The 13,765-nt window shown below is 45.3% G+C and overlaps 1 protein-coding gene across 1 annotated transcript; it reads left to right on the top strand.

Moving 5' to 3' along the window:
- The first annotated feature begins 162 nt into the window (after positions 1-162).
- On the top strand, positions 163-11,068 carry LOC122762209 (mucin-3A-like). The gene is made up of 2 exons (XM_044017421.1): positions 163-10,524; positions 10,637-11,068. The coding sequence occupies exon 1, from the start codon at positions 325-327 to the stop codon at positions 9,817-9,819; it is 9,495 nt and encodes a 3,164-aa protein (XP_043873356.1). The 5' UTR covers positions 163-324; the 3' UTR covers positions 9,820-10,524; positions 10,637-11,068.
- Positions 11,069-13,765: the final 2,697 nt, after the last annotated feature.

The raw sequence follows: 13,765 nt of genomic DNA on the forward strand, positions 1-13,765 counted from the left end.
AGGACCAGCAGCTCCTGTGATTCTCGCTCTGGACTTTGGTGTGGAAGAGTCAGCGGTTTGTCAGCAGGAGGGAAAATTCCAAAGCTGTTGTCATTGCAACAGTGATGAGTGGATGAAAGGAGGCGTCTCCTTTCATCCACTCATCACTGGTATAGTTTGAATTCTGAGTGGACAGAGAAAAAAGCAGTGATGCGATGTTCAAATGGCAACTTCTCTAAAACACACCAGGTTATTTTGTAAAACCACTAAATAACGCGTCAGGATCACAGAATTCCAGAGAAACGGAGGAGGAAAGAGACTTCCTCTGTTTCCCCTGCACCCACCATGGGGAAGGATGATGTGAAGACAGACATCAGTCGGGACCACCCTTTCCTGTCGGACATCTTTCATCGGGTAACGAGGGACGTCAGTGACATGACACGGGAGGTCCACCACTGGGATGAAGAGGAACGCGCCGCCTCTGTCGACGAGCAGGAGAAAGAGACACTGGGTCCAGTCACAATACAGAAGGTAGACGACTATCTGGATAAGTTCTTCTCAAGGAGGGTGGCGTTCACTGAAGAAGACTTTCAAATCACAAGAGATGCCAAAAAGCCAGAGAGGACACTGAAAAAAGACACGGGTCTAACCCAACACAAGTCCACCTTTGCTGAAGTACTTAAAGCTGTCCAATTTTTCTTGACGGGTAAATTGGATGTGAACGATTGTTCAAGACCACCTGAGTCCGAGACTGTCGCAGATACTCAAGTGTCTGAAACTAAACCTGCATCTTCAAAGTACGGAGATAATGATTTAATGTCGGATATTAAGTTGGACCACACGGTTACAAGTGTCTTCAGTCAGGTAACGAAGGATGTCAATCACCTGGTACAGAAGGTCCATCGCTGGGATAAAGAGGAATGTGCCATGTCTGAGGATCAGGAGGAGAAAAGCATGCTAGGTCCGACCACAATACAGAATGTAGACGACTATCTGGATACGTTTTTCGCAAGGAGGACAGCATTTGCCCAAGAGGATGCATGGAAACCCAAAAAAGAGATGAGTCTGTCCCAACCGAAGTCTGCCTTTACGGAAGTTGTTAAAGCTGTAAAAAAATTCCTTCCAGTTAAATTGGATTTTGAGGAGCCTGAAACAAGACCGTCCTCCAGAAAATCTACTGGTTCAGAGGAGAGCGCCACCGAGGACCTCCAGCCTGTCAACAGTCCAGTTACCGTGGATGAGGGTCTTAGTGCTGCTGAAGTTAAGGAGGAAGTAGCGGAAAGTGGTTCTGAGACCTCTTCAGCCAAGTCCGAGAAAATTGAGGATTTTGAACTCCTTGTCCCTGCTGAAGATGAGATGGAAACCTGCGGAATCTCTTCAGCTGATGATGCAGATGCACATGTCTCCAAGTCCCCTTCACCTGCCCCTGAAGAAATAACTGATGACACTCAACATGGCGTCTCTCCAGCTACGCTCGATGGGGATGCGAGTGCTGCTGCTGAATATGAGATGGAAACGTCTACCCTTGCAGTAGAAATCAGTTCTCAGACCTTGGAGGAGATCTGCAGTATCTCTTCAGCTGAGTTAGATGAAGAGGTCTCTGAGATAGACAGCAAGAAAACAGCTTCCCCCGTTTCACCTACGACCACTGAAGCATCTACCTTGGAGGTAGAAGACGGTTCTCAGACCTTTGAGGAGACTTGCAGGGTCTCCCCATCTTCATCTGAGTCGTCAGGAAAGGAAGAGAAACTTATCACTTTTGCTCAAACTTTGTTAGATGAGTTTATAAGAGCTGATCCTGACGCACAAACAAGTCCCCCTGATGTAGCAAAGATTTGCTCCGAGGTACTAAGGGACTCGGGTGGTATATGTGCAGGTTTGGAAGTTTCACAGGATGACAAGCTCACAGCCTCCATTAACCTACCAAGAATCACTGTAACTATTGAGGTGTCTGAGGTAGTAAGTGTGTGTTCTGAGACCACCTGCAATATAGAACTGCACTCTCCAGTTGTATCAGAGGATACCATAGATGTTGAAGTCCCAGAGAGCAGACCATCATCCAGTCATTTAGCTGAATCACGAGGCACCAGAAAACCACCTCCCCCTACTGCTGAAGCAGTACTTGATGAGTTAGATGCAGTCACATCTGAAGTAGCAGACAGTTGCACCACGGCCTTAGAAGACATCTGCACATCCTCTTCAGCTATGTCAGAGGAGGGTAGAAGTGAAGGAGTCCCTGAGTTGAGATCTCAAGGCAGCAGAACTATACCATCCCCTGTTTCCCCTGTGTCCACCGCTGTAGCAGTCACTGACAAAACCCAACCTGGCATCACAGTGGAGTCTACTTATAAGGTTTGCACTGAGGCCTTTGAAGAGACCTGCAGTTTCTCTCCAGCTCAGTCAGATGAGTGTGGAGATGAAAAAGCTGCTGAGACGAGACCATTTCTCAGCGACTCTATTGGACCACAAGACGGCAGGAAAACGGCTTCCCCTGCTTGCTTCATACCTCACACTGGAGCAGTAAGTGATGACACCCAACTTGGCATCTGTCTAGATACTCTGGATAAGTTTCAGAGTGTTACTGTTAGAGTTGAGGTTGAAACGTTCACAAGTGATGAAACAGTTGGTTCCTCTGAGGTTTTCGAACAAACCCGCATTCTCTCTTCAGTTGTGTCGGACAAAATCATGGGTTTGGTTGACAATGAGGTTCCAAGAGCTGCTGCTGAAAATGAGATGGAAATGTCCGGCCTTGCGGTAGAGAGTGTTTCTCAGACCTTTGAAGAGACTGGAAGAGTCTCTCCAGCTGTATCTGAGTCAGGGAATGACGAGAACCTTTTAAACTTTGCTCAAACTTTGTTAGATGAGTTTTTAAGAGCTGATCCTGATGCAAAATCATCTCCCCCTGATGTGGCAAAGATGTGCTCTGGGGTTCTCAAAGACACCGGCAGTATCTCTCCACCTTTAGAAGATACTGACACAAGACCATCCTCCAGCCATTATAGCGGATCACAGGATGACATGCACCCAGCCTCCACTGCTTTGTTAACGCCTACCACTGCCACACCATTATTCACTTTAACTCTTGAAATGTCTGAGATAGCAGAAAAGATAGCAGAGAACTTTAAGGATACCCACAAGGTCTCCCCATCTGTGTCAGAGGATGCAATAGATTTTGAGGATACCCACAAGGTCTCCCCATCTGTGTCAGAGGATGCAATAGATTTTGAAGACACAGGGAGACTGTCATGCACCCATTTAACTGAGTCACAAAGCACTAGAAAAACACCTCCCCCTACCCCTGCAACAGAATTTGATGGGTTCACCCAGGTAGACAGTTGCACTGAGGCTTTTGAAGAAATCTGCACTCTCTCTCCACCTGTTTTGGAAGATGGTAGAGATGACAATGTTCCTAAGACGAGGCTCTTCAGCCCTTATGTGGAATCTCAAGACAGCATTCTTACCACTGAAGTAGTCACTGATGACAACCTATCTGGCATCACCCCAACAATTTTGGATGAGGAAGATACATTTACTCCTGAGATGGCAGACCGTTGCACTGAGGCCTTTGAGGAGACCACAATTAGCTATCCAGGTGTGTCAGAGGATAGACAAGATAACGTCCCTGAGACAACTGATGACACCCTATCTATTGTGAATGAGGAGGCTTTTGAGGACACCTGCACTCTCTCTGGAGCTGTGTCAGATGATGGTGCAGTCCCTGAGTCAAGACCACCTTCCAGTCACTTTACCAGATCAGAGGAAAGCAGGACACCTTCCCCCGTGTCGACCATACCTACCATTACAGAAGTAACTGATGACACCCAATGTGGCGCCACCTCACCCATTTTGCATGAGATCACTGAGGTTGGACACAGTGTCATTGGGACCTTGGATGAGACCTGCACTGTCTCTCCACCTTACCCCGTTTCCCCCATACCTACCACAACAGAAGTATTAGATGAAACCCTACCTGCATACATCACCCAAGCTATTTTGGATGAGGTGTATGCGGTTACTCAGGTGGAAGATGGTCTCACTGAGGCCTTTGAGGAGACCTGCAAAATCTCTCCACCTGAGTCAGAAAATGACAAAGATGAAGTCTCCATGCTGGATGCAGTTCCAAGTGCCAAAAATGAGATGGAAACATCCACAAGGGTGGATGATGAGGTAGAAATTTCTCCAACCTTGGAGGAGACCTGCAGGCTCTCTCCAGCTGTGTCAGAGTCAGCAACAGATGACAACCTTCTCACCTTTGCTCAAACCTTGTTAGATGAGTTTGTAAAAGCTGATCCTGACATAACAAAGCCCCCTCCTGATGTGGCAAAGATTTGCTCTGAGGCTCTTAAAGACACGAGCAGCATCCCTCCAGCTTTTAAAGCTTCAGCCCCAAAACCATTGTCCAGCCACGATCTCGAACCACAGGATTTCAAGCACACAGTGTCCCCCTCAACATCTACCACTGCCACATTAAGTGATGACACCCGACCTAGAATCTGTGTATCTCTTGAGATGTCCACTACCTTTGAGGTCGCCGATACTTGCAGTGCCTCTCCAACTGTGTTAGAAGATACCAGAGATTTTGAAGTCCAAGAGCATAGACTGTCATTCAGCCACTTACGAGAATTAGAAGGCACTAAAGAAACACCTCCCCATACCACTGATATGGTAACCCCTGAGGTTGCAGACACTTGTAAAGAGGCCTTTGAGATCTGCATACTCTCTCCAGCTGTATCAGAGGATGGTAGAGATGAAGACGTCATTGAGACACATTCCCCTGTTTTCCCTGTGCCAGTCACTGCAGTAATAACTGAAGACACTCTACCCGACATTTCTCCAGTTGTACTGGATCAGGTTCTGAGTACTACTATTCAACATGAGGTGGATATGTTCATCACTGAGGTGGCAGGCGGCTGTAGCAAGGCCTTTGTGTCAGCAGAAGCTATGGATAAAGACTTACTTAAGACACGACCCCCCTCCAGTTGCTTTATATCCCCTATTTCCCAAATACCTACTACTACAGAGGTAACTGATGACACCCAACCTTGCATCACATCTATTTTGGATGAGATAGATACATTCACCATTGTGAATGCGGAAGACAGTTTCACTGAGGCCTTTGAGAATGCCTCTCCAGGCATGTCAGAGGATGGTAAAGGGGAAATCTCTGAGACAGGACCGTACACCAGCTGCTTTATCAAGTCAGATGAGGGTAGGCTAACCCCTTTCCCTGTTTCTGCCTCACCTACCGCTACAGAAATTGCTGATGACACCCAAACAGGCATTACTCCATATATTTTGGATGAGAGGGACAGGGTCACCTCTAAGGTGGAAGACAGTTGTACTAAGGAATTTGAGGAGACCAGTGGTGTCTCTCCAGCTGAGTTAGATAATGGTGAAGATGAAGAAATCTCTGCGGCAAGGCCGATCTCTGTTTCTGCCTTACCTACAGCAACAGAAGTAACGGATGACACCCAACCTGCCATGACTCCATCTATTTTGGATGAGGTGGAAATAGTCAGTCCTACAGTAAAGGATGTTTGTACTAAGGCCTTTGGGGAGACCAGTGGTGAAGATGAAGTCTTTCAGACTGGACTGTCCTCCAGCCTCCTTACAATTTTAGAGGAAACACCATCCCCCGTTTCTGTTATACCTACCACTACAGAAATAACTGATGACACTGGCATCACCTCACCGATTTTGGATGGAGTAGATATGTTCATCCTTGAAGTTGCTGAGGCTTTTGACAAGACCTGCACTATCTTTCCAGTTATGTCAGAGGATAGTAGAGATGAAGTCCCTGAGACAAGACCATCCTCCAGCCAACCTTTTTCTGTTTACCCTATTCCTACCATGACAGTAGTAACTGAGCACACCCAACCTGTCATCCCTCCAGGTGTTTTGGAAGAGGCAGATACATTAACTCCTACAGTGGAAGACATTTGCACTGAGTCTTTTGAAGAGACTAATATCTCTCCAGCTGAGAGAGAAATCTCCCCTACACCTTCTTCCGAAACAATACCTGACGAAACCCAACATGGAATCTCTCCAAGTGCTGCGGCTGAAGAAGAGATAGAAACATCCACCCTTGAGGCAGAAAACATTTCTCAGACCTTTGACGATACCTGTGGGATCTCTCAAGCTCCGTCTGAGTCAGGAAAGGAAAACCTTTTAAGTTTTGCTCAAACTTTGTTGGATGAGTTTATAAGAGCTGATCCTAATGCATCCACGCCCCCCCCTGATTTGGCAAAGATTTGCTCTGATGCGCTTAAAGACACCGTCAGTATCCCTCACGGTTTGAAAACATCCGTCTCAGGACCATCCTCCAGCCACTATACTGGATCACAAGATGTCAAGTACACAGCCACCCCTGTTTCCTCAACACCTATCACTGCCATGTTAAGTGACACCCAAATAAGAGTCTGTTTAGCTGTCCCCCCAGATGTGTCAGAGGATACCAGCAATATTGGAGTTGTAGAGAATAGACTGTCATTCAGCTACTCCACTGAAGCAACTGCAGCAACTTCATCAACTACTGTTGCAGTGGATACGTTCACCCTTGAGGTGGTAGATGGTTGCACTGAAGTCTTTGAGACAGCACCCTCCCCTGTTCTCCACATTCCTGCAACTGTAGAAATAACTGACGATATTCCATCAGGCATTACCCCAGCCATTTTGGAGGGGGTTCTGAGTACTTCTACTCAAGACGAAGTAGATACATTCATCCCTGATGTGGAATTCAGTTGCACCAAAGCCTTTGAGGACATCTGTAGTATTGCTCCCGCTGTGTCAGAGGAGGGCAAAAATGAAGGTGTTGAGATAATTACAGGGTTACAGGATAGCATGTCAACATCTTCCCCTGTTTCAGCCATACCTACCACTGATGGAACCGTACCTGGCATCACCCAAGCTATTTTGGATGAGGTGGATACATTCACTCCTAGGGTGTCCGACAGTTCCGTTGAGGCCTTTAAAGACATCTCTCCAGCTGTGTCAGATGATAGTAGAGATGAAGTTTTTCAGAAAAGACCGTCTTCCAGCAGGACAACACCTCCTGTTTCCCTTATACCTACTACTGCAGCAGTGACTGATGATGCCCAAACTGGCACCACCCCTTCTATTTTGGATGAGGTCACCCCTGTGATGGCAGGGAGTTGCACTGAGGCTTTTGAGGAGACCTACACACTCTCTCAAGTTGTGTCAGAGGACGGTAGAGATGAAGACGGTCTTATGACACAAATCTCCAGTTGCTCCTTAGGATCACAAGACAGCAGGACAACACCCTCCCCTACTGCACTATTAACTACCAATACAGAGGTAACTGATGACACCCAACCTGGCATCACCCCAGGTATTTTGGATGAAGTGGATAGATTTACTCCTATGGTGGCTGACAGTTCCATTGAGGCCTTTAAAGACACCTGCAGTATCTCTCCAACTGCATCAGATGATAGTAGAGATGAAACGAAAGCACTGTCTTCTGGCACGACAACACCTACCCTGGTTTCCTCCATACCTACCACTGCAGCAATAACTGATGTCGTCCAACCTGGCACTACAGTTAATTTGAATGAGCTGGATATGGTCTCTCTTGACGTGGCAGGCAGTTGCGCTGAGGCCTTTGAGGAGGCCTGCAGTGTCTCTCAGGTTGAGTCAGGAGAAAGTGGAGATAAAGCTCCTCAGACTAGATCATCATTCAACCTCTCTATAAGATTACAGGACAACAGGACAACACCTTCCCCTGTTTCCCCCAAACCTCCCACTGCAAAGGTCATTGAAATCACCCTACCTTGCATTGCCCCAGTCATTATGGATGAGGTGAATACATTTACTCCTATCAAGGAAGACAGTTGCACTATGGCCTTTCAGGAGACCTGCAGTATCTCTCCAGCTGAATTAGATGAAGTTTCTGAGACAAGACCCTTCTCCAGCCACTCTGTCAAATCAGAGGGCAGCACAAAAACGGCTTCCCCTGTTTCCCCCATACCTATCACTGAGGCAGTGCTTGTGAGTCTTGATGTGGTGGAAACTTTCACCCCTGAGGTGGCAGATCATGGTTCTGAGGCCTATGAGGATACATGCACTCTCTTTGAAGCTGTGTCAGAGGATAGTAGAAAGGAAGTCCCTGAGACAAGACGGGTCTCCAGCCACTCCGTGTCATTACAGGACAGCAGGAAAACACCTTCCACTGTTTCCCCCATACCCATGGCTGAAGCAGTAACTGATGAAACTCTATCTGGCATCACATCAGTTTTAGATGAGATAGATATGTTGACTGCTGAAGTGGCAGAGAGTTGTGCTGGGGCATTTGAGGAGACCGTCAGTATCTCTCCAGCTGAGTCAGAGGAGGGTGAGAATGAAGTCACTGACATAATATCGTCCTCCAGCCACACTATCAGATCACAGGACAGCGAGACAACACCTTCCCCTGTTTCCCCTCTACCTAATGCTGCAGCAGTAACTGATGACATGCTACATGGTGTCACTCCAGCTGTGTTGGATGAGGTTCTGAAAACTGCTGAAACAGAAGTGGATATGTTAACCTATGTGGTAGCAGAAACTTGCACCAAGGTCTTTGAGAACTTCGTTCTCTCTCAAGCAGAACCAGAAGTCCAGGATGATGGCATTGTCAAAGACACAATGCCAATTTCTACCCTCACTACCAGATTACAAGATAGCAGGACAACATCCTCCCCTGTTACCACCATACCTACCACTGCAGAGGTATCTGATGACAACCTACCTGGCATTACGTTTGCTCTTTTAGAAGGGGTGCTGAGTGCTCATCCTCAAACTGATGTGGATTTGTGCACCTCTGAAGTAGAAGAAAGTTGCTTTGAGGCCTTTGAGGAGATCTGCAGTCCAAGTGTGTCAGAGGATGAAGGAGATGAAGTCTCTGAAAGAACTCCATCCCTTAGCATCAGTGGTGCATCACAGAAGAGGGACACGGCTTCCCCTGATTTCCTTGTTCCTACTACTTTAGGAAAAACTGATGACAAACTAGCTTGTATTATTCCAGTAACAAGATCGTCTTCCACAGTTTCCCCTTTAAATCTCACTCCGACACAAATGGAGGCTTCTTTATGCAGCTTTTCCCAAGCAATCTTAAATGGGCTTCTGAAGACTCTTGCTGACAATGACATGACATTCACCCCTGAAACAGTTGTGGCAGACAGTTGTTCTCATACCCTCAGTAGGATCATGACTCAAATGAATCAGGACAAACTGAGAACAGGAGGTAAAACCAAGGGGGCATGTTATTCACACTCTTCTCACGAGACACCCTCCATCACACCTGAGTTGCAGAAAAGGGAGAAGTCCTCTGTGTGGAGAAAGGTTTTTGGTTTTGGCCAGAGCTACAAGATCCATCCACTTACACAGGAAGATTCAAAAGAATATTCCCGCTCTCCTTTAGTGACATCCTCCACCACAGAGGACCTTTTCCTGTCTGAAGATGAAACTCAGGAATTTCCAAAAAAGAAGACATCTGTATGGAGAAAGGCTTTTGGTTTGGGGCGCAGCAGCAAGATCCATCCACTTCAACATGAGGATTTAAAAGAATATTCTTTTTCTCTAGAGACACCCTCCACCATTGAGGACCAGTTCCTGCCTGAAGATGAACTTCATGAATTACAGAAAAAGAAGAAGACATCGGTGTGGAGAAAGGTTTTTGGTTTGAGGCGGAGCAACAAGATCCATTCACTTCCACATGAGGAATTAAAAGAATCAGAATCAGAATCCTGTATCTTTTTAAAAGAGAAAGAGGACAAGCCCAAGTCCAAACAAAATTGTTGCCTGCAGCTACTCTGTCGGTGCTGCTGTCCCTCAGAAAACTCTTCGTAACCCCAACCTGACCTGGACTGCAGCCACCTCTCTTCTCATCCCATATCCAACAGTTCTAGTCTAATGCTCATCCACAAAGATCCCAGTCCTGCACTAACTCCTCCCCCCCCCCCAGATTCACTCACTACCTATAATTTGTCAGTGATGGGGAAAGTACTGGACATGTTTCCTTCGTGGTCAGTCATGTCATTGTGTGATGTTAGCATTGCTACCTCAAAGAGTGTTTTTGGGTCAGTCCAAACTGACAGTTGATACCTACACGTCACTTTAATGCAGTTCGACTAAAGGCGCTTCTGTGTGGAATTTGCATAGTCATGATCCAGCTCTTAGATCATGATGGTTAAAGGAAAGAGGAACAATTGGTGGTGTTTTAAAGACATTTTTTATTACAATAACAAAATCTATACAATAACTAAACATAGTGTGTCAGTCAGTATCATCAGTAATGTATGTGTGGATGAGTGACCATCATGTGGTGGGGGAGTGTTCTGTGAATAAATGAAGCTAGAAGAAAAAGGCTGCAGCCACCGGTCAATCCAGACTGGGATTTGAACTAGGGATTTGAAGCTTGATGTTTTCCTGTGCTCTGCGTCGGGCTGATGCCAGATCCTGTTTCTTCCTTCAACAACCATAATTGAAGAGTGCTGAGGAACCATCAGGCCATCACAGCAAGTTTGTTTCCTTGCACACGTGGGTTCTCTCCAGGTATCTGGCTTCCTTCCACAGTCCACACACTTGTAGATGTGTCTGTCTCATTTCTGAACAAGGTCTTTGTGTCAATGTAACTTTGTCGTAAAACAATTTTCTTTTGCAACAGTAGAAGATCTGGCTATTTGATTGGAGAGACATTTTTATGCTGCATGCTCATCCCAACCCAACCCTCCCATTCATCCAGGCTTGGAACCAGCACGAGGAGTACACTGCATGTGGCCCAACTATTTGCTCAGCGACAGCCCAGCCTGCCTCTTGACCTGGCGGGAACTATCTGGGAACCCTCTGATTGCAAAGTTCCGTTTCTGCTCGGCTATGGGCCACCCCGTTTTTGTAGTAAAACAAATTAAATAAAATGTAAAGATTCACAGATACTGATACTGCTACTATTATTGTAATGGGGTAGAATACATGTTTTATTTATGTTTGACATACATTTGACAAATCTTTACTAACCTAACTCGACAACTTTACAATGACCCGAGGAACGCCTAGTGTAAAAGTGAACACAATTAAATAAATCTACAGTCAGTCTGAACTCTTGTGAAGTGTCACATTATATCTCACAGTGTGATGTAACAGAATCTGTATGTAACAAAGTCCTTTACCATACTGTACTATACTATACCATACTATACCGTACTAAAATATACCATACTATACCGTACTATACTGTATATAATATTTACAGTATATAATGTATTGTCTGAAACATGTCTGTAATTAGGGAACAAGCACTCACAGTGTGCGAGGACCTATTGTAATTCTAGGAATTATTATTTTTCTCCTCGGGGAATCTCGAATTTGACCCCCTGAACGTGCATGAAAATGGACGAAAATTGGCCGAAAAATTCGATAAAACATTGGAATTGCGAAAAACCAATGTAAAATGTCTCAGTAGTGCCCCCACAGGTCACATGCCTATGGAGCTGGCCGAAATTTAGTTTCACTAAATTTCACAAAATTTGAAATTTTCAAAAGTTATCAGAAACCTTAGCAGATTCAAAAGCAGATTCAACACGATGTCGGCCATTTTGAATTATGCGTTTCGCCGCTCAACAGGAAGTGCACTGTAACTCGCCCAAATATTGACTGATTGGTTCTAAACTTGATATGTGAGACCATGGGCTCGCCCTGATCACATCTGCAAGACATCACCTGCACACAGGAAGTAGATCGTCTGAAACAGAAAGTGCCCTTTAACTTCGCCAAACATTGACCAGTCGGCCTGAAACTTTTTATGTGAGACCAAGGGCGTGCCCTGAACACATCTGCAAGCCTTGACCTGCACACAGGAAGTAGGTCACCCGAAACAGGAAGTGCCCTGTCACTTGCCCGTACGTTGACCAATCGATCCAAAATTGATGTGTCGTACCAAGGGCCCGCCCTGAACACATTATTGGGGATCCCAATAAATAAACAAATAAACTATACTATACTATACTATACCATACTACAACATACCATACTATTCTACACCATACTATACTATACTACACCATACTATACCGTACTATACTATACCATACCATACCATACTATACTATACTATACCATACCATACTATACTATACTATACCGTACCGTACCATACTATACAATACTATATATATACCCTTGCCTCCCATGCCAGTGTTTTAATAATAAACAATAATAAAAAACAATAATCAGTGTTTTAATAATAAACAATAATAAAAAACAACAATCAGACGGTCAGGCATGGTTCTGTCCAGTGTCCCGGGCGGGTCAGGACGCCATTCACCCCAAGTTCTCTGAAGAGGAGCTGAATATAACTTTATTTACACAACACAACACTTTTCAAAATAAAAGTCAAAATCCCTCCTTTTCCTGTCTCCTCCCCTCCTCCTTTGAGCAGGATGACAAATACTGAGCCCGGCACCGGAAAAACAACATGGCGGCGAAACGGTTCCACAACACACGGTGCCTCAAAGAAAGCCAGATCGCCATACGAGCCGTGTTCTCAGAGCGGGAAAATGCGATGCTTAGGCAGGAAGTGACTAAGCTGAGGCAGGAAGTGACAGCTGAGGCAGGAAGTGAGACGCAGAAGGAACATCCTTACTAAGTACAACGCACGACACGGGCCGCTGTGAACACACACACACCTCACTGGTCTAACCCTCAAAAAACCTCAGCTCGACCCAACGACGAATCCCATTTTTTTGTCTTTCTCTCCACGGGACATTTACGTTGACAAAACCGTGATCAGGAAGACGCGAACGTCAAACATTGCAACACATGCAGGTTTTCAGTTCCACTTCCTGTTTGACATTTGACAAATGTCATAGAGGACGACAGTGAAAGCCCTCAGTGTCCAGATTTTTATTGGCTGATCCTTTCAGCTCAATACTCCATTCTGGAAAGGGTAACCAGAACAAGTACGGCGGGTACAACTCGACTGTCTTTCTGAAGGTTTATTCCACATACACAGTTAAACAGCAGACAGTTAGTTAGTTAGACAGTTATTAGGTTGTAAAACCGACAAGTCGTACAGGTTCTGATGATAGATTTACAAAGGCACATACGAAGGTTAATATATAACAAAACATGCACCTTAAAGGCACTTTAAAGGCAACAGTGCTTTGATACCAATTACAACAATAAACAGATAAATAGCTTTGCCTGCTAGAAAGTTCTCCACTCAGGCTGTCCACATGTTGGCGTAACAGAGATGATGTTAGTTAAAGGTTCAGTGTGTGACCTGTTTTACGGAGGCGGCCATCATGTGCTGTCATTTTTCTGCGGCAGCCTGAGAGGACAAACCACTAGATTTGATTCCTCTCACCTGTGCTGGTGTCACAGGCTCCGCCTCCTCTTCAGACTGTGATCATGTGACCTGAAGTTGAGTGATTCTGTTTTTAATGAATGAATGAATGAATGAATGAATAATATAAAATCCAGTCTGTATTTATTTCTGTAAAAGGTAAAGAAAACAATAAAGAAAGTAAATAAATGTAATGTTTTAGTGTGTGTGTGCCTCCCTCTGGTGAAGAGTGTTAGTATTGCAGGTGAGGCAATGAAAATTCAGCCACTGAACAAAATGAATATAAATGAAAAAATACTAAAATCTAAAGTTTATGTTTTATTATTAAGCAGTGAGGATTAAAGTGCAGTTCCAGCTGTGACCAGCAGAGGGAAGCAGCTCCATACTCATTGTGCTGTGAGGAGAGGAGACGCCCTGTCTCAGTACTCAAGTACGCAAGGATGTAGTTTTGTA

This window comes from Solea senegalensis, unplaced genomic scaffold (genome assembly GCF_019176455.1).
Source record: "Solea senegalensis isolate Sse05_10M unplaced genomic scaffold, IFAPA_SoseM_1 scf7180000015408, whole genome shotgun sequence".
In the NCBI taxonomy this organism is placed as follows: Eukaryota; Metazoa; Chordata; class Actinopteri; order Pleuronectiformes; family Soleidae; genus Solea; species Solea senegalensis.